This window comes from Leptodactylus fuscus, chromosome 1 (genome assembly GCF_031893055.1).
Source record: "Leptodactylus fuscus isolate aLepFus1 chromosome 1, aLepFus1.hap2, whole genome shotgun sequence".
Lineage (NCBI taxonomy): Eukaryota > Metazoa > Chordata > Amphibia > Anura > Leptodactylidae > Leptodactylus > Leptodactylus fuscus.
The window spans coordinates 224,481,907-224,509,476 of NC_134265.1; the positions used below are offsets into that span (position 1 = coordinate 224,481,907).

Below are 27,570 nucleotides of genomic sequence, written 5' to 3' on the forward strand. Positions count from 1 at the left end.
CCGTATGGTTCTAGACCACATCTACAATTCCAACCAAAAGAAGTCTAATGTTTGAAAACAAGACTCCAAAATTCTTGAGATGTAAAATTCCTGTTCCTGTCGACAAGAAGTCTAAGAGCTTTGGCTTCTTTTACAGACTGTTCAAAGGTGGGCTTCCACAGTTCCCTCATACTGGTCTTGGATGAACGTTCAGGAAAGAAGGAAAATGGCTTGGGAGCTGGACAAGACAAGTGGTTTGAATCGGCTTTCCACTGCTTAGGCTGCAAACCCTGTAAAAGAAATGAATCATTAGTAAAGGCTAACCAATGCAAATACATTACCCAGTTTGCCCTCTAGTCAATCAATTTTAGTTTGTTTTTAAAAAAAACCCAAAAAAAACAAACAAAAACACAGCAATACAAATGGCAATAAAAACAGTTATAAATATAATCATTAAAAATAGATGAAAAAAAAAAAAGAACAGCACTGAGCCATATATGGGTCGGGTGAGGGTGTAACAATATGTGTCACGTGGACTCACAACTACAATGAGCGCCTAGGAACCGTTTAACAGGGGGTTCCTCCCTGGGTGAGATGTAGCAGCTGGATCCTATTCACCAGTGGTGTAAACCGATATGCCAAAGGACCAAAGTAAAGGTCCGCGCTTCACCAGATGGAAATCAAACCTCTTTATTAAAGTCCATGTTTCGGGCTTTAATTGCCCTTTTTCAAGTGTAAAAGAACTGCTATGGGTAGCCGGATGTGTCACAGAAAAGGGCAATTAAAGCCCAAAAAGTGTTGTTGAACTTTAATACAGAGGTTTGATTTCCATCCATCCGGTGAAGTGTGGTCCTTTACTTTGGTCCTTTGGCATTAAAAATAGATGGGTTTTTTCCCTCCCAAGTGTTTTCAAATGCTGAAAAAAAAAGTGTGTGAAGATAACATCACTATGATTCCAAGACAGATTTTCCACACATTGCAGAAAAATACATGCAGCACACATTGCAGTTTTGGAAGTCGCAGCATGTCAAAATATACCTATGGAAATGTCGGCAGTTTCCCTGTAGGTATAATTGAAGCAGAAAGTCAGCAGAGAAAACCTCTGTGAACTTTCTGTGAAAAACACTATGGGGAAAAAACATGTTTTTTCCTGCAGCACTTTTTTGCTGCGGATCACTTACATGGGGCTTTAGCCTTAACCCCTTCTCACCGGTAGCATTTTTTGATTTTCGTTTTTTACTCCCCCCATCCAAACCCCAGAACTGATTTCATTTCTCTGCTCTCAGAGCCATATGAGGTCTTAGGGAGCGTTCACACTACCGTCGGTGTCCGACATCTAGTGTCCGCTCAAAATCTGTCACGGACACTAGGAGCGGACACTAGCTGTGTCCGTGACACCTGTCATTCACTTGAATTGGCATCGGGTGCGTTCTTTTGCACTCCGTGCCCGTCCTTTCCTGTCTGCAAGTGAAGATGTCCGACTTCTCAAGCGGACAGAGGAACCCTGCAGGGTTTTTCTGTTCGCTTGAGAAGTCGGACATCTTCACTTGCGGACAGGAAAGGACGGGCACGGAGTGCAAAAGAACGCACCCGATGCCCATTGAAATAAATGACAGGTGTCACGGACACAGCTAGTGTCCGCTCCTAGTGTCCGTGACAGATTTTGAGCGGACACTACATGTCGGACACCGACGGTAGTGTGAACGCTCCCTAAGACCTCATATGGCTCTGAGAGTGGACACTAGGAGCGGACACTACATGTCGGACACCGACGGTAGTGTGAACGCCCCCTTAGTGTTTTTGGGACAAATTTTTACTCATGATGCCACCATTATTTATTCTGTACAATGTACTGGGAAAAAAATTCAGAATGGGGGGAGGGTTGAAGAAAAAGTGCATATGTGCTATTTTCTTTCGGGATCCATTTTTACGGCCTTCACTGTGCCAAAATGACATGTCATCTGTATTCTAGGTTTTGGTACGATTCTGGAGATACCAAATTTATATGGTTTTATTTACATTTTAACCCCTTAACAAAAATCCTAATCTGTGGCAATTTTTTTTTCTCTAAAAGTCGCCATATTAACTTTTTTTATACTTCTGTGTACGGGGATGTATAGGGCGTTTTTTTTTTGTTTTTTTTTGCGGGGCGGGGTGTACTTTTTAGTTATACCGTTTTGAGGAATGTCAATTGCTTTGATCATTTTTTATTCAAATTTTTATCAGAGGCAAAACAGTGAAAAAAATGGCGGTATTGACGTTTACCCGCTACGGCGTTTACCATAGAGGAAAAATATTTTTATAGATTTGTAGAGCGGGCACTCTCAGACACAGGGATACCTAACATGTATGTTTTTCACAGTATTTAACTACTTTTATATGTGTTCTAGGGAAAGGGGGGTGATTTGAATTTTTAATAGTTTCATTTTTAAAAAATTTTTTTTACTTTTTTTAAAAAATTTTTTTGCATTTAATTAGACCGCCTAGGACTCTTGAACCCCAGGGGGGTCTGATCACTAATGCAATGCATTACAATGATAATGCATTGCAATACATTGTGTCAGGGTCTGGGGTTGCTAGGTGGGGTGGCAAGTTTGCATAGAGCAGCCTGCAAAAGAAAAAGTACTGCAGACAGGCTGGGGATCCTTTACAAGGCTTCTGGCTGTTATGCGAACATGACATCGGCCCTGGAGAGCCGCCAGAAGGGTTAATGCCCACGATCGGTGTGGGCACCGACCGTGGGCATTACCGCATGTTGTCTGCTGTATAATACCAGGCAGCCACCCGGGAGTCGGGCATAGTTACACACACGGTGTCCGCTGTACTAGTACGGCGGATGTCGGGGAGGGGTTAAATAGGGGTTTGATTATCCATTGAAAGTGAATATTGAAATGGAGAAATGCACATAGTGGGGAATGAAGGGTGCCATCAAAGCATGAGTTTTAGATTTTTCCAATAAGGAAAGCATATTAAGAGTCTAGCATTTGGCCCCTCTTTAGTCATTGACAGGCATAAAATCCTGATATTTTAAGACTATTCTAAGACTGTACGGATGGAAAAAAAAAAAAAAAAAAAGCATTTGCAGTTATCTGTTCTCCCTTAGTCAAAAAAGGAACCTCCGTTTCGTCGTAATTTCTTTTGGCAGTGTTAAAGCTTTTTGATGAAGATGGTATTATTTTAGAAACAATAGAGGAACCTTATTTCTTATTTGGCCAGCAAAGCTAATACCAGCATAAACATATACGGAAGCAAATGATGAATATTGGAATATTGGAGGGGAAATAAAATGTTTAAAGTATAACTCCCATTTCTTTTTTACTATTGTATCAGGGGTGTTTGCTGAACATTTTTGTAATATACCCAATTAGCTTATCTAACTTCCTTTAAAATAGAAAACAGGCTGTAATGTTCCCGCAAGCCATGCTCTAGTATTGCCAGAAAGTGTGCGTCTGGTACACCTCAAAAAAAGGAGTTTCACTTTAAATGGGATCCAGCTCTTACGAATAAAGAGTTATTTCTCGAAGATAAAGCCAAGGCTGATTTATGGTATGAGAAGCTGGAGTCCTGTTATCGGCTGAGCGAGATCTCAGTCTCTATAATTTTGGTAATAAGATGGTTCATTGGCTAAGTGCGAAAAAGACACTTTATATATGACAGCAATTACCGAAGTAGTGGAGGTGTGTGCACAGTTCCCTGAACAGTTCTATAAAGGAACTTCAATCAATTCTTACAAAATAAAAGATTTGAGCTGTCACCATTATCAAATGATCATCTGACAAAACTAAAATGATCCAGTTACTTTGGTGGAGGTCAAAAAGGTTATTGAAATGGTACTGAGGGAAAGCCACGGGCTAGGATGGATTCACAGACCAATATTCACAGACCTCTATAACTGTTAGAAAAGGGGGAATATTTGCAGTCTTGAAATAGTGCATATATGAAAGTATTGATGAAGAAGGGGATGGATTCCTACAGTACTGGGATTAAGAACTTTACGCCCTCTGCTGCAAGTCTAGTCAAAACAGCAGTTTATGCCACATGTATGACACTGTTGTACCCAGGCTGAACATAGGCCCTGTTCACACAGAGCAAGAGGGGGCAGATTTTGTTGCAGAATCCACATCATAATCTTCCCCTTCACAATGGTGGTCTATGTAGACTGCTAGCAAAAAAAAGAAACAAGCTGCCCTTTCTTCAGGCGGATTCTGCGGCTGAATCAGCCGCGGTGTCCGTCTCACGGCAGCACGCTGCAGACTAGGCCTATTCATTTGACAGCCGCAACGGAATATGTAAATTCGGAATTGTGTGTGAACTAAGCCTTAGTGTTATATGTTGATATAAACCGCTATTTGGGTACAACCGGGCACAAAAGGGAAGGAACGCTAATGTGGCTTTTGGAGACAAGTTTGGTTTATACATTTCCTTGTCGTATGGCGACTTTAGGGGATTTTGTCTTCACCAGAAAAATAAAAAATATAGTTTTCATAATGTGATGTAGCCATATGAAGGCTTTTTGTTTGTTTGTTTTTTTTAATGCATTTGGTATTCACAGCATTTTGGGGTGTCTAACTTATTGACTAAATTTTTTGAACTCTTCTGTGGTGGATTAAAAAAATTAATAAATAAATCATAAATCAACCAACTCTGGCATTGCGTTTTACCTTTTAATAATTTTTTTGCCATGCAGTGTACAACATAAGAAATGTGTTATTCTATGGGTCGGTACCATTACAATAATAAAGAAATGTATATAGTATATTAATGGTTACAAATTTTTCAGAACAAAAACCGATTTGAGAACTTAAATCTATTTTTTTGAGGGTCTTATTTTCTGTGGGGGACCTGTTCTTCTTATAGGTACTGGTTTGGGATACATATGTCTTTTTGATCATTTTTTATAGGGTGAGATGGCGAAAAATCATTACTACTGGCAATTTTTTTTCTACATCCACTGCACAAGTTAAATAATGTTTCAGTTTTATTGTTCAGGTTTTTACAGACACGACAATAGCAAATATGTATTGTATTTATTAATTTTTATAAAATGTATTTTATACAGGAAAGGGGATTTTCTAGGGCTTTATTAAATTTTTTTTTACTTTTTCAAATTTTTTTTTTTTTTTTTTTAAATTGTTTATTTATGAAAATTTGTAACAATAAAGAAACACAACATGTCTACCAAGCCAGAGGAGATCACAAAGAACAGTACAATAGAAAATGACAAAATTACAAATGGTAAACTAAGTAGAAACAAAAAGAAAAAGGGGAGACAGGGAAGACAAACACAAACCAGACAAGAGAAGGCTGGGGAAAGGGAGGGAGAAAAAACCAGAAGTTCCAGAAGGCGGTGGAATTACAGAGGCTGGGTGGCCCAGAACGAGTCCCACAGGTCCCAAACAGCGTGAAACCGCTCCTCCTCATCGTTAAGCACGGCTGTTAGGTATTCCAGGGAGCGCGCATTCCTGATCCTGCAGTATAACTCCTCCAGGGATGGGGGTGCTGACTGATGCCAATATTTAGCAATCAAACACCGGGCAGAAGTGAGAAGAAACAGAAAAAGTCGCAGGGCCGGCTTGCGCAGTTTCAGTGGAGGGAGATTAAGGAGATAGGTTTTAGGGGATAGAGGGAGGCAAATGCCGAGAACCCGGCACAAAAGGTCCTGAACCTGAGTCCAGTAAGGGAGCAGGGAGGGACAAGACCAAAACAGATGAAAGATGTGTGCAGAGCGTGCACCACATCTCCAACAGCAATCCGGAATAGAGCTATCAAAGGAATGGAGGAGAGCCGGCGTGTGGTACCAATGCATCAACATTTTAAAGAAGTTTTCTTTATGAGTCGAGACAATTCGAGGTCCTGAAACCCCTGCTCCAGATAAGGGACCATTCTTCTGTCGAGATAGGTTGACCCAGATAGACCTCCCATCGTGTCATATACGAGTGTGCAGGCGGGATATCAGGTGAGGGGTCAGATAAAAAGTGATATATATCGGAAACCAGTCCTCTAGTTCCAGTGCTAGCTTTACAAATTCTCTCAAACGACGTAGGGACAGGTGCCACAGGACCCCGAAAGATAAAAGAAGCAAGGTGGGAAATCTGAATATATGTGAACTCACTGGACCCAGGAAGGCCAAAGCGGGATCGCAATTCGGCAAAAGACAGCAAAGAACGAGTCCTATGATCAATAATATCAGCGAGCCGAAAGAGGCCCGCCTTCAACCAAGGGCCCGCCACAGGCCCAGTGAGTCCAGGCGGAAAGTGGGAGTGTAGAAGGAAGGGCGTCATAGACGAGCTGGGGGAAGAAATAGGGAAACGGGACAAACAGGAGCGCCAGACATCCCTGGTAAGTGCCATGGGACCCAACAAGCTAGCTCTAGGGGGCGAATATGGATTAGACCATATCAATGAAGCAGGATGATGCGGAGCCAACCACAGCTTCTCAATCTCCATCCACTTAGAATAGGCATGAAGAGCAGACCAGGCCGGAATCCTACATAGCTGAGCAGCCCAATAATATAACACCAGGTCAGGAAAAGAAAGCCCTCCCCTCGACTTTGGAGTCATCATCAGATGTCGCGAAAGCCTATGTCTCCCTCCGGCCCACACAAACCAAAGAAGTGAGCCCTGTAGCGCCCGAAGATCCTTAAGAGGAACAGGAATCGTGAGGGTCTCAAACAAATATAGCAATTTAGGCAGCACGGTCATCTTAACCGCAGCTATGCGACCAAAGAGGGACAAAGGCAGACCCCGCCACCTGGTAAGAAGGGCCTGAACATGCCTATAAAGTGGAGGGAAATTCGCCTGATACAATTGAGAGAAAGACCCAGTCAGATGTATGCCTAAGTATTTTAAGGAGGAGGACCTCCACGTATACGGAAAGGAGGCCTGAAGGCCAGCCAAGGTAGAGGGGTGAATGCGGACGGGGAGCGCCTCAGTCTTAGAAGTATTAACCTTGTAACCAGATGAACGGCCAAATTTGGTAAGAATAGCATGAAGATTGGGAAGGGAAACGTGAAGATTAGTAAGGGTAAGGAGAATATCATCCGCAAACAAAGAAAGCTTAAACTCTCTGTCACGGACTCGAACCCCAGAAACATCAGGGCACAGCCGAATGGCCGCCGCCAAGGGCTCAATGCAGAGGACAAAGAGGAGAGGTGATAGCGGGCAACCCTGTCTAGTACCGTTATACAGGCGAAACGGAGGGGAGGAAGCATGAGGAAGCTTAATCCTAGCAGAGGGGGATGAGTAGAGGCTCCGAATGGCCAACAAAAATGGTCCCCGAAAGCCATAAGACGAAAGAGTCTCAAAGAGAAAGGGCCAGCCCAGGCGATCAAACGCCTTTTCCGCGTCTAAACTGAGTACCAACAGCTCCGACTCAGAGCGCGACGCAACGTCGATTAGATCAATAGCCCTCCTAGTATTGTCACCACCCTGACGACAGGGGACAAACCCAACTTGATCCTTATGGACCAAGGAGGAAAGACACATGTTCAGTCTAGAGGCTAAGAGCTTGGTAAACAGTTTAAGTTCCGCGTTCAAAAGCGAGATAGGCCTGTAATTACGACAATCAAGATGGTCTTTACTGGGTTTCGGGATGAGTGTGAGGAAAGAGTGGGAGAGAGAATCCGGGATGGCCTCACCTGCCATAAAAGCTGAAAATAGCGAGACAAGATGGGGGAGGAGCTCTGCCCCAAACACTTTGTAATACAGGTAAGTGAGCCCATCAGGGCCAGGAGATTTCCCATTAGGAAGCTCCTGGAGAACCTGAGAGACTTCCTCAGTCGAGATAGGCATATTAAGGCAGGCCAGGTCATCGGAAGAAAGTGTGGGGAGACAACAGGAGTACAGAAAATCTTGGAGGAGTGCAGAGCGTTCCGAGGGGTCTGCAGGAAGATCCGAAGGGAGAGAATATAGTTCAGAATAATAAGCGTGAAAGAGACGGGCTATCTCCTCCGGGTCGTAAGCCACCGCGCCATCAGAGTGTCGCAAAGCGTAAGCCGAACCCCCCTCCCGCTGATCACGCAGTTGGCGAGCTAGAAGGGTATGGGGTTTATTAGCTCAGTCATAGTAACGCTGCCTAGTGTACAGTAGCAATTTAGAAGTTTTTTGCAACAGCACTTCCCGAATTTGAGCCCGCAAATCAAAGTTCTAAGGAGAGCCCTAGAAGGGCGAGACACTAGGTCAGCTTCCACTCGACGCAACTGGGACCGTAAGTCCTCGAGGCGGGCATTAGCATCTCTCTTAAGTCGGGTACCTACAGCAATGCAATGTCCTCTCATCACGGCTTTATGAGCCTCCCACAACGTCGCAATCGAAGAAACCGAACCCACATTAAGATCAAAAAAAGTTTTAAGGTGTTGGCAAAGCTCTTCACGGGTCTGTGCCTTCTGAAGGAGACTCTCATTAAGCCGCCAATGGCAAATCCGGGTGGGGACAGGACCTGTGCGTAGCTCTATGGAGACTGGCGCGTGGTCCGACCAGGTAATAGAGCCAATCGAAGCGTCCCTAAGGAGGCGTAGAGCCAAGGCATTGCCAAAAAAAATAGTCAATCCTGGAGTGAGACTTATGTGGGGCCGAATAAAAAGTGAACGAACGAGCAGACGGGTAATTAATCCTCCAGAGATCGTACAAGGTATACCGCCGGATAATACGGCGAAATTGGGCCGAAAGTCTCCGCCGGGTAAGACGACGAGAAGATCCGGATAAGGAATGATGATCCATACAATCCGAAAATGACATGTTAAAGTCTCCTCTGACAAAAACAGCCGCAGGGGGAAGCGAATCTAGCTTGTTGAGAACCCTAACCAAAAAAATCGGACTGGGAAGAGTTAGGGGCATAGAGATTGCACAGAGTAATTGGCTGGCCCGCAAGCCTCCCATGCAAAATTACAAATCTACCCTTTGGATCCAAAACAGAAGTAAGAACCTCAAGGGGACAGGAGGAGGAGATAAGAATAGCCGTCCCCCCCCCCCTCCCCCCGTTTCTTAGAGTGGGTGGCAGAATATACAGTAGGATAATAACGACGAGCAAAGTTAAAGTAAAAGCCACATCCGCCCTAAGGGCACGTAGTTCCGTCAAGGCCAGTTTACGCTTGACATTAGAATTAAGGCCCTTAACATTGAGGGATACTATCTTAGCCATGGGGCAATAGGGGGAAAGCATGCGCTATTGAGGAAGGACTCACCACAGGATCCAAGAATCGCAGGGCCGGCAAAGCAGAAGGAAACAATGAAAGGGAGGTGCAGACCACGATGATGGAAACAAAAAGGAGATCTGGAACACAAAAGGAAAGAACACCAAGGGGGGGGGGAGACAAGACAACAAGAACAACACATGAAAAAAAAATAAAAATTCTCAACACTATCATTAGAACAAGGGAGAAAACTCCCACAAGGGGCATGGAGGGCCTATGGAGGCACAAAACCGCCATAGGTCCAACCAAAACAAAAAGCCGTGCAGGAAAACAATAGCCACGGCAAGAAGCCCCCGAGGGGACCGAGGGCGAGCGCAGGAAGGAAGGCAGACAGGACAAGCCAGTCACTGAGGAAAGGGCTATGTCTACCCGACCCTCCCCGCCATGCACCTATAAAGAGCAACTATAAAGCAACAAAAAAAAAAAAAAAAAAAAAAAAAAAAGTGAAACCATCATAAACCCTTAAGCAATAACAAACACAGTAAAACAGGAGAGAAAAAAGGCAGAAAACAAAACCGAAGATAACATATCAGGTCAGCTCAGCGCGGGGAACCCCGCTGTTGCAGATGGGGAGAGCCGGAACCAGAACCCAAGGACGGTAGGCGACGTCGTTTAGACTGCACCACAGTCCACACTGGAGGAGGTGGAGGAGGGAGAGTGGCAGAGTCCCAGTCCTCGATATGGGGGGCAGGAATGTCCAAGGATGAACAAAAAACCTCCAAATCTGCATGGGATTTCAGGGTCGCAGTGCGGCCATTCTTCCGAACTATCAAGGCGAAAGGGAACCCCCATCTATACTGGAGCTGATGATCCCTCAGGACTGAAAGGAGGGGTCGAAGCATACGCCGCTTCTGTAAGGTTATCCAGGACAGATCAGGGAACAGTTGAATTTTGGCACCATCAAAATCAAAGTCCCGTTGAGTGCGAGCTTGCTGCATGATGGCCTCCTTTAATTCAAAGTCCTGTACGCAGCAGATGACATCTCTCGGGGTGACAGTAGCGCCTTTAGGGCGGAGGGCCTGTGTGCCCTATCAAGCTTAATACGGTGTTCAGGCGGCTTGCCCAATAGCATGCTGAAGATGGCCTCCAGAGTAATTTTCAAATCCTCCTCACCAGTGGCCTCGGGGAGGCCACGAACTCTAATATTATGCCGCCGACCACGGTTGTCCAGGTCCTCGAGGTGTCTAGTCGTAGTTTTGAGGATCTCAGAGTGGGTCGAGACCACTTCCTGGACCTGGGAAACATAAGTACGGGTGTCATCATGCGAGGATTCCAGAGAGTCCACACGAACAGATAATTGACGCAAGTCAGCTCGGACCCCCGCCAGTTCCTGTTTGAAAGTTGTTTTAACTTCATCAATTAGGAGCTTGAATTCCTGTTGGAAATCTTGCCTGGTAGGAAGCTGTTGAAGAAGAGAGCGCCAATCTATAGGGGGGTCCTGGGAGGATCGGGGAGGGGAGTGGGGGGCTGGCACGGGACCTGATGGTTGCGTATCCCTGGGGTTCTCCACCTCTGCCAGAACCCCCAGCACCCCAGAGGTCGAAGGCAAAGGCGACTGTGTCAGCGGAGGAGCATTCTGCTGAGAGGAGGCGGAAGGAGCATTCCAACAGGAGGGGGCAGTAGCCCGGATATCGCCAGAGTACATAGGGCATTCAGAGGAAGAAGCGTCCAGTAAGGAACTGTTGAGAGAGGAGTTACTGTCCTCACCCGGGGAGGGGTGGGAAAGAGAGTGAACGGATCCTCTGGTTGTTGGGGTCAGCGCAGGAGTTTGGGACCGGCGCTGCAGGAAAGAATCAATTGAGGAGGGAGATTTACTGCTCCCCACAGTAGCAGAGGGCTTCTTAATGACGAGTTTCCTCCCCAAAGGGTTTGTCCAGTTTCACAATAATGTAGGCACAGGCAGGGAGGGACAGGGTATAGAGTCTATGTATACATGGTAGCCATCAGTGTAAAACACGCAGGGGAATGCCTCAGGGCAGCCACAAACAGTCAATAAAGGAGGGAGAAACGTCCAGCAGGCAGGCACCCAGAGGCAGGCAGCAAGGCCAGAGTCTGTCCTTAAAGGTGGAGAGGTATAGAATTGTGGGTGCTCAGTAGTATAGAAAAGGGCTGTGTGCCTGCACTAACCTGAGTGGAGAAGTATCAGTCCGTACATCCAGGTTCCCCTCCTCAATTTTTTTTAATGTCCCACTAAAGGACCTGAACCAGCAACACTCTGATTGCTGGTTCAGTAGTATACACTGCAATACACGTGTATTGCAGTGTATACAGGAAGTCAGACTATGCAGACACATAGGCTGACTTCCTCTCATTGTAGCAGAATCAGGTATGTGATCTACTGGCAACTTCTGTGTCACTAAGGGATCAATCAAACTGATTAGTTTAACTGGTGGTGGTAGTTTCCTCCTAGGGCACTTCCTAAGGCTGACTTCACACAGATTTTTGGTCAGGATTCTGAGGCTGTATCCGCCTCAAAATCCTGACCACAAACATGGCCCCTTTGAAATCAATCGGAGCCGCTCAGGTCTTTGTTCCGGCTCCCGGAAAAAGAAGCGAGATGCTCATTCTTCAGGCCTCGCAATTCGGCCTGAAGACACTCCTTCCTCCGGACTAAGCCCATTCTTTGGGCCTAATCTGGAGCGTGGTGCGCGGCTGGATGCCATTGCAGTGCACCAGCATTCAGTCATGGCTACCCATATTTTGGTCCGGAACCTCAGTCGGCCCCTGCCTCAGGTTCCTGACCAAAATACTCTATGTGAACTTACCCTAACAGTCTTGAGTCTTCCTGAGAAGGGTGAAAGTTGGCTCTTGATGGCAGTTGACAGAGGGTCGCAGGTGAACATTGAAGGCTACTATAAATAGTACTAACACCAAATATGGAGGTACATAATTAAAACAGCTCTAGTGTGGATTTGGGGTGTCTGGTGATGGTTTAACAGTGGTCCATGCTCAATAACAAATATTTTGGCGTCAGTATCTTTTGGACTCTCAATCTATGTATATCCGTTATATAATGGCACAATTTGACTTGAATCGCCTCTCAGCAGCTTACTCTTCCCTGCCTCAGCGCTTCAATAGGGGCACCATAGACTTTCTCACTGGTTCTGCTCCCATACAACCTCTCTCTCTAAAAGCTCAATTAAGACTCATTGACTCCTCCCTAGTTGGACTTAACCATTGCTCAAATACTCCCCCATCTACAGTGGAACAATCCTTAAAGGGAAACCCAGTAGTTACACACATGAAACAGTACAAAATTGGATGCCAAGATACAAATTTCATAGAGCAGCAATGTTTTATAGTATCCACTGGTATTCTGCAACTGAAAAATAAAAGTTATGGCTTTTGACAAGGCAAAAAAGTAAACAACAAAAACACGGAAATGAAAAAAAACTATATGTGCAAGGGGTTAACATTGTAGTCTAACAGGATGGATATAAATTGAACATTTTATGTTTGCATTGGCCAATTTTTATATCCATTTCTCCAACAGATTAAAATAACAAAACTGAAGATGGTAATATAAAGCTAGCCTAAGTACTATATACTATATCTCTAGGGTCAGTCATTATTAAGTTAATGCATTCTTTTTACATTCATTTAATGATCTGTGACTATCTTATACATGTAGACATTACACTCACCTTTCTTTTAAGGCGTATATTGTCCCACACTCTTCTGCATACCATGCACTCAAAAGCATCTATATAATTGTCCTGTGTAACGTCTTGCACACCCCATGTTCTATCTTTGATCACGTGGATTAAGTGATTGTTACTGATATGACCTTGCACTTTCCACTCTAAATACTCCATATACAAACTGTCATTTCTGTCCAGCTGTTTAATGTATTGTGCAAGATCTCGAGGATGAGAAAATTTGTTCACAATTATAGCGCTTTTATTGCTGGGAAGCCAGTCTTCAATATTAAAGGCTCCATAATATATTGGAACACATCCCAGCTTTAAAGGCCTCCAAAGTTTTTCAGTTATGTAATCCTCACAAACTGCATTTTCAAATGCAAGGATAAACTTATATTGAGCAAGTATATGATAGAACTGGGTGTCATCCATAAAAGATGGGTTATTGACTTGTGGAGGCAAGTCTCTATTATGCAAGCATTCACCATAAGAATCTACAGGGATATATTTCATTAGTTCTTGTACATAATTGTCCCGATCTGATGGAGGATCACAGTCAGACTGAACATAAACTATTGGAGCAAGTTTCTTTCTCAGAACATTCTTTTTCTGCACAGACACAAAGTACTCAAGTGATATAAGGGTCTGGAGATCCTCCAAATACTGGCTTGTCAAAGGCAAGTGGGAATGGCGACTAAATGTAGCTGTATGGTTAAACAAATTAATGGTTGGTGGATGAAACAATTTATAGTTGTTCTTTGGAGATTCTTCATGAAACAAAGCCCATTCATGGTAAAACTTCCGTGGTAATGGCAAGCTGTCTATGTTGAAGTCTGTGCCTAAAATAGTAAAAAAAACATAATATGAGTTTACCTGCTTCTACAATTCACGAGAAAGAAAACCTACATAGAAATATGGTAACCACATATAGAATAAACGTCTAATTTTGTGATTGTGAAGGGAAATTCTAATTTCACCAAACACTCATATTAGGGATAGGATTTGTTTAGAACTGGATTTGACTCTTTCCTTTGTATGTATTGGAGCAACACAAAAAAAAAAGTTAAATTACATAATTTCACACATATCATCAATATATTTAATTTTCAATATATAATATTTGAAAAACATTTTTTTTTGGAAAAAAAAAGCCAAAATCTGAAATCAATTGCTTCCTATAACCATCAATAAAATTTTTCGACCTCTCAGCTGGAAATTTGGACCACTCTATTGCAATTTGCTCCCTTAATGACCATGGACATAATATTAATCCTACTAATATTAGAAATGTGAAAGTTTGGATGTTTGTGTGTTTGTTACTCAATCCCAGAAAAACAGCTGAACGGATTTGGATGAAATCTGGCACATAGTTTGTAACCTCATTTGGCTTCAAGACTGTTATGAATTTATGTTCACATACTATATTAAACTGCTCTTGCCAGCAGGAGAATTAGCTAATTGCAGTTTGCTGATAAATCCTGGTCTGTTATCTCTCTATGTAAACACACAGATACCACTGACTCCATATACTCCATATTAACGATGTCAGAATTTTTTTTTTTTTTTAATACACCCCAGCAGTGTTATGAATTTTAAACAAAATTTAGTAAAATCAATAAGTTATAGGCACTCAAAAATAGTGTTATTATAAAATGCATCTCATTTCTCATGTGGCTAAATCACCAGAAACATAAAAAAAAATATATAGCTTGCACAATCTGAAGAAAAAAAAAAACCAAAATCGCCAAATCATTAGAACAAAACTGCCTGCAGTAGGAAGAGAATGTATAAGCGGTGCGATCATATATCAGGGTACACCCCAAATTAAGAGTTTACAAGAGAAAGCAAACCAGAAGTCACCCCCCACAATGACCTCCCCACCATTCTTAAGGTCTGAAGGGAAAATAGTAGGGAATTTGGTATTACCAATGTATTCCTTACATTTTCACTTTTCCCCATCTGGGAAAATAATGGTAAATACAAATAAATTCTATAAATTATTTGGGGGGCACAGTTTTTAATATGGGGACACCACCACTTTACTGGTAGCTTAGAGGCTCTGCAAACATGACATGGTGTCCAGATACCAAACATCTAAATCTACACACCAAAAGCCACATAGCGACCCTTCCCTTTAATGCCCTGCTTTGTGTCCAAACTGCAGTTTATGCCACATGTATGACACTGGTGTACCCAGAAATAATATACTTAATGTCATATGTGGGTATAAACTGCTGTTTGGGCACAGAAAGGAATAAGCGCCATGTGGTTTTGTCGGACAGATTTAGACGGTTTGGTTTTTAGACAGCATGACACTTTTGTAGAGTCCCTGAAACACCAGTAAAGTGGAATCTCCTGACATCTGACACCAGTTTGAAAACTACACCCCTGAAGGAATTCATCCAGTGGCACAGCGAGTATTTTTAACCCACAAGTGTTGTATTAAGTTATTTTTCAGAATGGAATACGAAATGGATGGTAAAAGGTGGCAATTTTTCTAGGAATATGTCATTTCGGTTCTTGTGTTCAGCCAGCATCAGAGATGAACGCTCCAAAAGCTGTTCGTGCCCGGGAAACCCACTTAACAGTTTTTGGAGTGTGTAACTTTGCTGACACAAGCTGGGCACAGCATATCGAGTACTGAAATGGCATTTCTCTGGAAAAGGTGCTAATTTCACTTTTCATTATAAGCTGTGCATTCATTTCTGAAAATTAAATTAATGCAACACTCAAGGGTTAAAAATGTTTGCTACACCTCTTGATAAATCCCTTGAGGGGTGTAGTTTGCAGAACGGGGTCACATGTCTTTAGATTCCACTTTATTGGCAACTCAGGGGCTCGGGCATGTTGTCCAAATGCAAACTATGCTCCACAAACTAAAATAGTGCTTCTTTCCTTCTGTGCCCAGTTGTTCCCAAACAGCAGTTTATACCCACACATTGCATAGTTAAGTGTGTTCTCCTGGGTACAAAAGTATCATACATGTGGGCATAAACAGCTATTTGGGCACACAGTAGGGCACAGATGTGAAAGAGAGCTACTGTATGTAGCTTTTGGACATTTAAATTGATGGTTTGTAGAGAACATGACATTTGTAGAGAACCTAAAATTGCCCCTACAAAAATGAGATCACTTCTTGGGGAATGCCAATTTACTGGCACCTCAAGGGCTCTGCAAAAACAACATGGCATCTATAAATCAGTAATTCAAGCTAAAATAAAAATAAAAAAAATAAAAAAAATAAAAAAAAAGCATAGTGTTCCTTATCTTCTGAAGCCCTGCTATTAGGCCAAAGAGCAGTTTATGCCCACATATGCAACTTTTTTGTGTACTCTGGATGTAATAGTTTTAGGAGTGCAGGTCTCTGATGACAAAAAGTCAGCATAACATATTGGCATAACATATTGGGCATTGAAATTTCATATTTCTTTAAAAATTTAAATTTTCACTTTGTACATTAAATTTATGGAATGCACTTTTGGGCTCAAAATGGTAATAGCCCTTGAGATATCCCTTGGAGGGCTGTAGCTTCCTAAAGTGGGGTAACTTTTTGAAGATTTCCATTATACTGGTACTTTAGGGGCTTTGCAAATGTGACATGGCATCCAAAAATTATTTCAGCAAAATATGCCCTACAAAGCAAAATAGTGCTTTCTATTCTGAGCCCCACCACGTACCCATACAGTATTTTATGACCATATATGAGACATTTCTTTGTTCAGGAGAAATTGTATAATAAAGAAGAAAAAACACACCACAGTTTAACACCTTGTAAAAAAAAACCTGGAGCTAAATTTATGGTTTATTAATATTTTTATGTCCCAACGTTAATATAAACTGTGAATCAGCTGTGAGGTCAAAATGCTCACTATATTCCTTGCTAACTTCTATGAGGGGTTTAGCTTCCAAATATATAATGTAAAGATTTAGTCAACTTTTATCTGGTTTCAGGTGTGATTTTTATATTGCCCACACCTGTTACTTGTCACAGGTAAGTTTGAGAGAGCATCACATGCTTAAAACAAAGTTATTAACTCACAGTTTTGAGAAGGTGCCAACAAATTTGTTGGCCTATTTTTGGAGTTTTGTGTGAGTTGTTGAATGTCTAATTTGCCTTTTTTTTTCTAAATTTTTATGTGCTGTTCCAATACACACAAGGAGAGTAAACATGTGTATAACAAAACATGTGTAACTGGAATAATTTTCAGGGAGAAATACTTTCACGGGTGCCAACACTTACAGACATGCCTTTACTATATATGACAGCAAGGTTTGGTGTCCATCAGCCACTTATTATTCTTCAGTAAATGGGAACATTTCTGTTCATACATCAGGATATACAGATATTAAAAACATCTCCGAATCATGTCCTGCTGACGAATGCAAGGCTCATTACACTTACAAGCGCCACACCTATGATGCGTTTTCTGCCTCTAAAACGGTCAACTAAAATATGTAACATTGTTAAGAAAAAATTATCATACCATAAAACAGAATAGCTTTCGTCATGGGGTTCTGAAGGTATGTTCTGTTTATAGTAAAAAAGCAAGTCTCTCCTCCGCATTGACCCAGCCTTCCATTTTCACCAGTCAGTGGTGACCACCACAGCATAATGGGATAAGTGCCCACTCCATGGTCTAATTTTCTATAGAAGATGGATTCATGTAGTCCTTTCAGCAATGAGCTGGATTGTTTCTGTTGGTTGGCATCTTGTACAAGCGAGTTCACCTTCTGCTTTTCAAAATTACCCAGTTCTACTACCACCTGTGCATAAAGAAAATTGTGAATATGATTATGAAAATACATATTTTTGTCTTCACTCAGAACCATAACAGAGGTTTCTGCCCATAATGGAAAGCAATGGTGAGGATGGTTAGTGAAAATTCTGGACAATCCTGACAAACTCAGTACTGCTGGCAACACTGGGGCTCAGAGGGAGTCTCAGGAAAAGTAATTATGCCTATAATTAATAATACTAACCTTTACTATCTTTTTTTTTTTTTTTACAATGGTCACTCGGGCTTTATTCTGATTCATATGTATTTTTATGGTGTACGCATCAGAGCCCAGCATGGGAGTTCTGTGTGAAGCACAGTCAGGTACCTGCTCTTCATACTCAGGATCAGAAAACTCTTTAGAGCCCACGGTCAATGGCAACCATGGTGTTTAATTGGTTCCTGAGGGAAAGAGGCCTCTGTCAAGCATCGGCACACACACAAATACAATTGCGAGGTGACAATGCTATTACATGGTAGCCTGGGCCTAATTAAGGCCCCTAGATTGGACTACAGTATATGCCATTAAGCATATACTACCTGTCAGTTTGATACAGACAGAATAATACATCGCATTACATAACTAGTGAAAAGTATTATGTAAGTGATTGAAAAGTGTCCCCTTCGAGTTCAAATTTAATATCAAAAAAACAAAAACACATTTCTCACCAAAACGTTTTGCATAAAAAACAGATATAAAGAATAAAATATACATATTGTGTATTGTTACGTGCTTAAAGACCCAACCGATATAGTTGTCAATTCCATTGTTAAAAAGATAAGAAAGTTATGGCCTTGGAGAGGCAATAAGTTTAAAATAAATTTATATATACAGACACAATAAAATATTATTTTGTATCACTGTAATCATATCGACTCGAAGCATAAATTTGTCTTTTCATTCTCTTCTAGAAAGAGTTAAAAAAAGGTTAAATCAATGACATGTTCCCCAAAATGGTGCTATTAAACACTAGAACTTGTCCTGCAAAAAACAATAGGCATATTCTTAGAAAAATAAAATAGTATCAGTTTTTGGTATGAAATAACGGGAAAAAAAAAAATACAAAAAAAAATGACTAGGCCAGTATCAAGCTAAAGCCAGTGCCTTGTAGGGCTGCCTTTACACTGTCCAAAAATGCCTCCATAGTGTAAACGTTATAGTACCTGCATGGTGGATGGGATTTTGGTTAATCCCTGCCACACATTACAGAAAAAAAATCCACATCGGAAATTTGGCGATTGAAAATATGATCATGATTTTGTAAATTGCATCATGTCAATTCTTCCTACAGAAACGCAGGTGTTTTCTGTATAGGTATAACAGAAGCAGAAAGAAAGTTTTCGTCTTCGAACTTTCTGTGAAAAACACTGCAGTTTCCTCCATGGTTTTTCGCACAGAGCATTTGGACTTCGGCTTGCTACATGGAGCCTTAGTCTAAGGCTGAGTTCATACAGTTTTTTGGTCTGGAAAATTCTTTAGGAGTTTTTGGAAGCGTTTCTTGAAGTGTTTTCGCCTGAAAAAAAAAAATCAATGCAAGTCAATGGGAGGTGGAAAATTTCGCCTGGCGTTTTTTGAGGAGTTTTTTTGCCAAAAAATGCGCCAAAAAACACTAGTGGTTTTTCCGCCTCCCATTAACTTGTATTGATTTTCTGAGGCGGAATCCACCTGAAGAATGGACATGTAAAATCCACTAGCAGAAAAAAAAATAAAAAAATGATTACATAGGACTGTACGGTGAGGCATTTTTTTGAATTTTGAGGCAGATTACTGACCAAAAAACTCTGTGCGAACTCAGCCTTAAGGCTGGGGCCCCACGGACCGGAAACGCCACGATTTGCCCGCAGTGGAGACGCTATGTGAAGAAACATGGCATTGTACAGTACAGGCAAAGTGGATGGGATTCATGCGAATCCCATCCCCACTTTGCGGAAAAGTTCGCAGCGTGGACAGCTGCGATTTGCAAAGCCGTTGCAGCTTTGCAAATTGCAGCATGTCAATTATATCTATGGAAATGCCGGCGGCTTTCCCGTAGATATAATGTTAAGAGAAAGTCCGCAGAGGAAAACTCTGGGAACTTTCTCTTAAAAGCGCTGTGGAAATAACTGCAATGCGTTCACGCAGCGGTTCTTCCCGCAGCGCTTTAGTGCTTAGCCTAAAGGTGCAAAACAAGCTGCTCATTAAAAGCATTAATAAACCTATATTTAAAAAACCCTCTTCATTCACCTTTTCGAACCATAGTCATTTTTGTATGTTTGTTTTTTATTCTCTGCCTCCAAAAAAAGTCATAATTTATTTTATTTTTCCATTCACAGAGCTGTATGATAGTTTAATTTTTCTGGGACAAATTGCACTTCATAATGGTACCATTTAATGTTCTGTAAGATGTACTAAGCCTGTAAAGCACTATGGGATATGTTGGTGCTATGCAAGTAAGAATAATAAAGAAATAAATTCATAAATAAAATTATTTTCTTACCTGGAGTGTCACCAAGAGAAAAAAGAATGCTATAATTAGGCACGAGACCCAAAACTTGATTCCCCAGATTTTAATCATTTTTTAATGCTCATCATGGTCACTGAATAGACAGATTTTTTCAAATGTGTTGTTAAATACCGTAGAATGCTCATTGTGGGCGTTGAAAGGTCTACTTCAGAGTCTAGAAAACAAAATATACCAATTAAAGTTTACAATGCAAGCCATAAGTTGGATTTGTTCCAAATTTTCAGCCGAATTGAATATTTTTGGGAATTGCTACCGTTAACTACCGTTTAACTTTGGAATTTTCTCATACCTAAAAATATAATAAATGGATGGCTAGGGGAGGTGCAGTAAAAGCTTCCGATGCACATTCTCTGGCATCTTTAGACCACGTGTGATATCACAAGTCACAAGGACTGCTGAGGCCAGGGATTGGGCCTCTGAAAGGACCCAGAAGTATAATAAAAACACTTTCCTCCTATCTCTCGTCCAACCTGCTCTTTGACAGACTACAGTCAGGCTTCAGACCCCGTCACTCCACTGAAACTGCCTTAACAAAAGTCACTAATGACCTGCTAACTGCCAAAGCCAAGCGCCATTACTCTGTCCTCCTCCTCCTTGACCTCTCCTCTGCCTTTGACACAGTCGACCACTCCCTCCTGTTAGAAATTCTCTCATCCCTTGGTATCTCAGACCTGGCCCTTTCCTGGATCTCCTCATACCTCACCAACCACACATTCAGCGTCTCCCACTCGCACACCACGTCCCCACCACGCCCTCTCGCTGTAGGTGTCCCCCAAGGCTCCGTCCTAGGACCCCTCCTGTTCTCCATCTACACCCTTGGCCTGGGCCAACTCATAGAATCTCATGGTTTCCAGTACCATAGTTATGCTGTTGACACCCAAATATACATCTCTGGACCAGACATTACCTCTCTGCTGGCCAGAGTTCCAGATTGTTTAACATCTGTATCCTTCTCCCCCCCCCCCCCCCCAGCTTTCTCAAACTTAATATGGAGAAAACGGAGCTCATCATCTTTGCCCCACCCCGTATGGCCCCTCCATGCGACCTATCTATCAAAGTCAATGGAACCACACTTACCCCTGTCCCACAGGCCCGATGCTTTGGAGTAACACTGGACCCCGACCTATCCTTCAAGTCACATGTTCAAACCCTCAACACTTCCTGCCGCCTCCAACTCAAGAACATCCATCCTTCCTCACCGCTGAAATGACTAAGACACTCGTCCAGGCCCTCATAATCTTCCACCTAGATTACTGCAACACCCTTCTCCATGGACTCCCAGCTAACACCCTCACCCCCCCAGTCCACCTTAAACTGCGCTGCTCGCTTAATTCAGCTCTCCCCCGATCTTCATCAGCTGCTCCCCTCTGCCAGTCCCTCCACTGGCTACCCATAGCCCAGAGAATTGAGTTCAAGCTACTAACGCTAACATACAAAGCCATCCACAACCTGTCCCCTCCATATATCTCCAACCTAATCTCCCGCTACCTGCCCACATGTAACCTCAGATTCTCCAATGACCTCCTAATCCACTCTGCTCTCATCTGCTCCTCACACAACCGTCTCCAAGATTTCTCCCGTGCACCCCCCATACTCTGGAACTCTTTACCAAGGCACATAAGACTGACCCCCACACTCACAGGCTTCAATAAGGCCCTGAAGACTCATCTATTCAGGAAGGCCTACAACCTCCAATGACACTATCATCACACTGCCATCTGTACAGTCTCCCCCTCTCCTTCTGTCTCTACCCCCTTCCCCCATAGATTGTAAAGCCCTCGTGGGCAGGGCCTTCTACCCCACTGTGCCAGTCAGTCACTGTTAGTTTTATATCTGCCTGTATATTTTGTGTACTGTATGTAACCCCCAAATGTAAAGCACCATGGAATTAATGGTGCTATATAAATAAATAATAATAATAATATAAATGAAACATACTGTATCATAATAAATAATAATAATAATAATAATAATAATAATAAAACACTTTGTTAATACAATTAAATCCCTAAATAAAATAAATAAAATTAGCCAATAGTGGGGCTTCCGTCCACTTCACTCACTGCTATTGGCTAGTCAGCGTCTACTGACCAATAGACGCAATTTGTGACAACAGATAAAGACTTTATCATTTGACCCACCTTAACGGTCTCTGTTAAGTTTGGCGAGTCATTCAGGCTGGATTTTTTGTTAGAGAGCTACAATCCATTTGAATCATTTACATCTTATCCATAATAACCAAAATTTACCACCAACATAAAGTACAATGTGTCGCAAAAGTTAGAATTATTCTCAAGCGAAGACTCTGATACAGATATGAACCTAGCCTCCATGACAGCGCCAAAACCAGTAAGATTGAACCTAATTAGATCAGGAACACAAAGAGATTAAAAGGCCCATCTCCCCACAAAGGGAGGTAATAGTGACTACGTTCATGATGTTGTAATGGGGGCTACTGAAAACCATGCCACCATGACAGAACCAAACACTGGAGAAATTCCATACCATATTTAGTAGGGGGGTGGGGGCCACATCTTGCAAGACATTTTTCTATCTTGAGCCTCCTAGTGATAGATGTTTTAGGGTATGTTCACACAGTTTTTTGGCAGCGGATTTTGACGCGGAATCTGCCTCAAAATCCGCTTGCCAAAACAGCTCGCATTGAGTTCAATGGGAGCCACTCGCTTCTTTTTTTTGCTAGTTAGTAGCGGAAAAAAGAAGTGATATGGCCTATCTTGCCGCAGATTCTGCAGCTGACTTAGCCGGGGTACGAGACTCCCTCCTGATTAGGCCCATTCATTCATTCTGGAGTGGAATGCCACGACGGGATGCCGGTGCACTACATCAGCATTCCGTCGTGGCTAACCACGCGGTATGTTCACATGCGAAATCCATTTTCCGCTGTGTGAACATACCTGTCAAAGCTTTTTTTTTTCTTTGGTGGACCCTTGATACTGAACATAGAGGTTTGTATCCAGTCTTCAAGGGCTATCTGTATGCAGCAATGGATGTTGAGAGCATGGGACTCCTATTCCTTACCGAACTTGGGGTTAGTGCAAAAGAATAGAAGGACTACATCCAGGGACCTATGGAAATTTGACACCACTTTAGACAGAAATGCAGGGTCTGTTTTCAATATTACCCTGTCATCCAAGATTATAAAAAACGGCTCTATTGCTATCTATCCACAGCTAGATCTTTTGAACATACTGAGCCAAGATCGTTTTTGGGTTAAGGCATTTATCGAAGACTTTTTCTGTTCAAGAGCAAAGACCTCTTGATGCAGAGACCATTTCCTCAGGTCCAGATAGTTCCTGCTTGTATAATCCACCTTTCCTTTTAGGTGGACTGCCGAGATGGAAAGAACATTCTTTTCCGCCCAGTGGAAAATCTACTCGGATAAGAACTGAAGATACCAATCTGTAGTTTGATTAATGAACACTCACTGGGGACCAGTGCTCTGAAGTAGATGTTCTTGTGAACCCCAACCCCAGGCATTTATGTCCATGGTCAGGTTTATCGCCGGACTATTGAACCAATGGACCCCTCTATTCAGAATTTAAGCCTGGAGCCATCAAGTCCAGAGAGTGATGGACCAGTTTTGGCAAGAACATCTTCTTGTCCAGTGTTCGTTGAGAACGGTTCCAAGATTTAATGGAAGTTAAGTTTAACGGAACTGACTCAAAGCCACTGCTGGAATACAAGAAATCATGAGATCTAGGATAGACATTGCATCCCTGACAGAACAGAAGAATTTTTTTTCTGAAAAAATGCAAGATTGTGGAGAATTGCCTCATTTTTCTCTTCTGGTAAGATGTTTATCTGTCTCTGAAAATCTAGTCATTAGCAGAATTTTTTTGTTGGTACTGGGAGTAGGTCAGATTTCTCCCACTTGATGATCCAATCTTCCAGTAGTTTTATCGTATATTGGATATACTGCTGCAAAAGAGGATTGAAATTTGCTGTTGTCTAGATATGGCACTATTCTGATATTTTTTAGTCTGAGGAACACAGTGACCTCTACAATGATTTTTGTGAAGAGTTTGGAACCTGAAGATATCCCAAAGAGAAGAATGACAAACTGGAGGTGACAGAAAGAGCAAATTTGAGATATTTTTGATGAAACTGGTTGATTGGAATAAGACTGAATAAGAGCAATAGTTTCCATTTTGAAACATTTATTGACTATGAATTTGTTCAGGAACTTGAGGTTTATAATTGTCCTGGAAGACCCATTTGGCTTCTGTACTAGATAGTGGAACAGGGACACAGCATCTAACAAAATAAGATTTTTTTTTTACTCCTTCCTTCATCCTCTCCTGAAAAAGAGGGGTGTGGGGAAATGTCTGAATATATCTTAAAAGGAGGTGGGGGGACAAATTATAATATATAACCTCCCCTTAAAGTTCTTAAAATCCAAGGATTCTGTGTTACAGACTTCCACCTTTGGAGAAAAAGTCCCCCTCCCCCCCTTACCCTCCACCTGTAGGACTTCATTGCTGCTTGGGTTGTTGATATGGGTTAAGGAAGAAACCTCTTCCTTCATCCCCTTGGGATAACTCCAACAGCCCTGCCTCTACAATCCTTATTTCCAAATCTGAAGGGATGAAAATGTTTCCTAGGTTTAGAAAATTTATCCTCCAGGAAACTTTTTTTCTTATCAGCAGCTCTTTCAAGGATTCTCTCCAAATCAGGACCAAAGGCTAATTTACCCTGAAGGAAGGTCACAAAGAGCCTTGCAGGCAGTATTAGGGTTAGTTCACACGTTGGGGGGTCCGCGCGACCATCGCGGATTGCGGCTTTCCCCTCCGTAGCCGGCTCGAATGAATGAGCCAACACCGGAGGGTGCTGCTGCTAGGTGGAATTCGCAATCCAGCACGCCGCGCAACGCTAGTTCTGGTGGTATCACGCTGGGGAGGGGCAATGTGGGCATTTTAATCCCTTTTGTTCCTGTTCCTGTTCCTATTAGATTCAATTTCTCCAGTGTTTGGTGCTGTCATGGTGGGAAAAGAAAAGCAAAAAAATACTAATACCTTGGAATCACCTGAATAGGGAAATGCGTTATGAAGCTATTCGCACATGAAATAAATTATGTCAGATATGAAAAATAGAATCTAAGCATTCATTTCTAAACAACCCTGCATCCTTGAGAGATTTTTTTTTTTATATACCAATTATGTGTGCACAGCATAGTTCATCAGTATGTGATCTGTGAGGATTTGACACCTGGATCCAGTACAAATCAGCTGCTCCAGAGGGAGCCACACGGTGGCTCAGTGGTTAGGACTGCAGCGCTGGAGTCCTGGTGTTCAAATCCTGCCAAGGGCATAAAACCGCCTGCAAGGAGTTTGTATGTTCTCCCCATGTTGGCATGGATTTCCATCCCATATTCCAAAGACATACTGATAGGGAAAAATGTGCATTGTGAGCTCTATATGGGGCTCACAATCTACACTTTAAAAAAAAAAAAAAATCAGCTGCTCCAGCAGCCTCTGAGCATCTGAAGTTACAGCAGGGAGTTTGGGCAGCTGCTCCTATTCATGTAATAGTGGTGCAGCATAGCAATGGTTCTGGGGAATTGCAGAACTGCTCCTGTTACTGTAATAAGAGCAGCTCCACATGCCTCTCATTCATTGCTGACATTTCCAACACACCTATGCTTTAGATAGGTCATCAGTATGAAAAATTATTTTGGGACCATATAACCCCTTTAAATCTGCCCAGATGCACCAAAATTGTGTCTTAACATTCTGGCTCAAAGTAAACTAACTAAAAGCTGGTAAAAAAAAAAAAGTAGACTATATAGTCTAAAGTAGGGGTAGGAAACCTTCAACACTCCCGCTATGGTAAAACTACAACTCCCAGCAAGCACACTTGCATACCTCTCAACTTTTGAAGAACCGAAAGAGGGAAAAAATGCCCAGCGGCAAATTTAGCTCCACCCACTTTTATGTTGACTCCGCCCATTTTCATTCATTTTTCATGTGCCCCCACACAGTATAATCCTCCTACAGTCACCCATAAATTATATGTCCCCCCTCTATCTCTCCCCCAGATTCATATACACCCTTCATCTGCCCCCAGTTTCATGTCCCCCCATCTCTTCCCCCAGATTCATGTCCCCCCATCTCTTCCCCCAGATTCATGTCCCCCCATCTCTTCCCCCAGTTTCATGTCCCCCCATCTCTTCCCCCAGTTTCATGTCCCCCCATCTCTTCCCCCAGATTCATGTCCCCCCATCTCTTCCCCCAGATTCATGTCCCCCCATCTCTTCCCCCAGATTCATGTCCCCCCATCTCTTCCCCCAGATTCATGTCCCCCCATCTCTTCCCCCAGATTCATGTCCCCCCATCTCTTCCCCCAGTTTCATGTCCCCCCATCTCTTCCCCCAGTTTCATGTCCCCCCATCTCTTCCCCCAGTTTCATGTCCCCCCATCTCTTCCCCCAGTTTCATGTCCCCCCATCTCTTCCCCCAGATTCATGTCCCCCCATCTCTTCCCCCAGATTCATGTCCCCCCATCTCTTCCCCCAGATTCATGTCCCCCCATCTCTTCCCCCAGATTCATGTCCCCACATCTCTGCCCCCAGTTTCATGTTCCACCTCAATGTCTATACACAAAAACCACTTAAACTCACCTTTTCCTCGCTCCCCCGCCGCTCTCTCCGCAGTCGCGCTAACACAGTTGTAGGTGCGATATGACATCATCACATTGTGTCTACACAGCCACTAGCCGGAGTGCAGCGGCAAAGCAAGGAGCTGAGCTGTGACAGCTCCTTGCTTTAGTTGCGTATGTATTCAACTCAGATCTGCGTCCTCCAGGCGCAGATCTGAGTTGAAATCGGGACATACCTCCCTCCAACCGGGACATGTCACCGAAATCGTGGATGTCCCACGAAAATCGGGATGGTTGGGAGGTATGTACTTGCTCTGCTGTTCTTGGAACTCCCATGGAAGTGAATGGAGCATGTTGGGAGTTGTAGTTTCACAACAGCTAGAGTGCCGAAGGCTGCTGACCCCTGGTCTAAAGAAATGACAGATTTATCATCCATCCACTGTGAGAAATCTTGCAAGATTTCAGAATGCATGTCTAACTATTAGTAAATCTTGATGCAACTATGGAGTCATGCCCTGGGTGCTTGAGGAATATAATGCTTAGGCAGACCACATTTTTAAGAAATGAAATTTTACCATAAACATGCCACTTATCATATCAGAATCAAGCAACAGTTACTTGACTATTATGTGGTCTATAACCATGCAATGGAGGCATATAAAGCTGCTCTGACTCCTCTAAGAATTAAGAAACATAAACATTACCTTGTGATGTAGACATGAAGCAAAACTCATGTCTCTCACCCAAATATCAGACATCAACAATACGCCACAACCTCTGCAAAGATTCAGCAGCTGCAAAACTGGAGCGGCTGTAAACACAGAAAGAGGGGGTAGTGACAAGAGCAGTCATGCCTCCATTACTAAG

At 42.7% G+C, this 27,570-nt stretch overlaps 1 protein-coding gene across 1 annotated transcript; it reads right to left on the reverse strand.

Moving 5' to 3' along the window:
- Positions 1-27,570, reverse strand: POFUT3 (protein O-fucosyltransferase 3). Its single transcript, XM_075283732.1, has 5 exons — positions 27,408-27,570; positions 20,063-20,243; positions 17,295-17,574; positions 12,814-13,649; positions 1-269 (listed from the first exon to the last, which is right to left on the reverse strand). The coding sequence occupies exons 2-5, from the start codon at positions 20,138-20,140 to the stop codon at positions 45-47; spliced, it is 1,419 nt and encodes a 472-aa protein (XP_075139833.1). The 5' UTR covers positions 20,141-20,243; positions 27,408-27,570; the 3' UTR covers positions 1-44.

Bases quoted from the DNA above. Each gene is read 5' to 3' on its own strand.
- POFUT3 (XM_075283732.1), bottom strand. From the start codon at position 20,140: ATGATTAAAATCTGGGGAATCAAGTTTTGGGTCTCGTGCCTAATTATA. The intron at 13,650-17,294 runs GTATGATAATTT...TTACTATTTTAG, and splicing joins GAAAGCTATTCTGTTTTATG to GCACAGACTTCAACATAGAC. The intron at 270-12,813 runs GTGAGTGTAATG...TTTCTTTTACAG, and splicing joins ATATACGCCTTAAAAGAAAG to GGTTTGCAGCCTAAGCAGTG.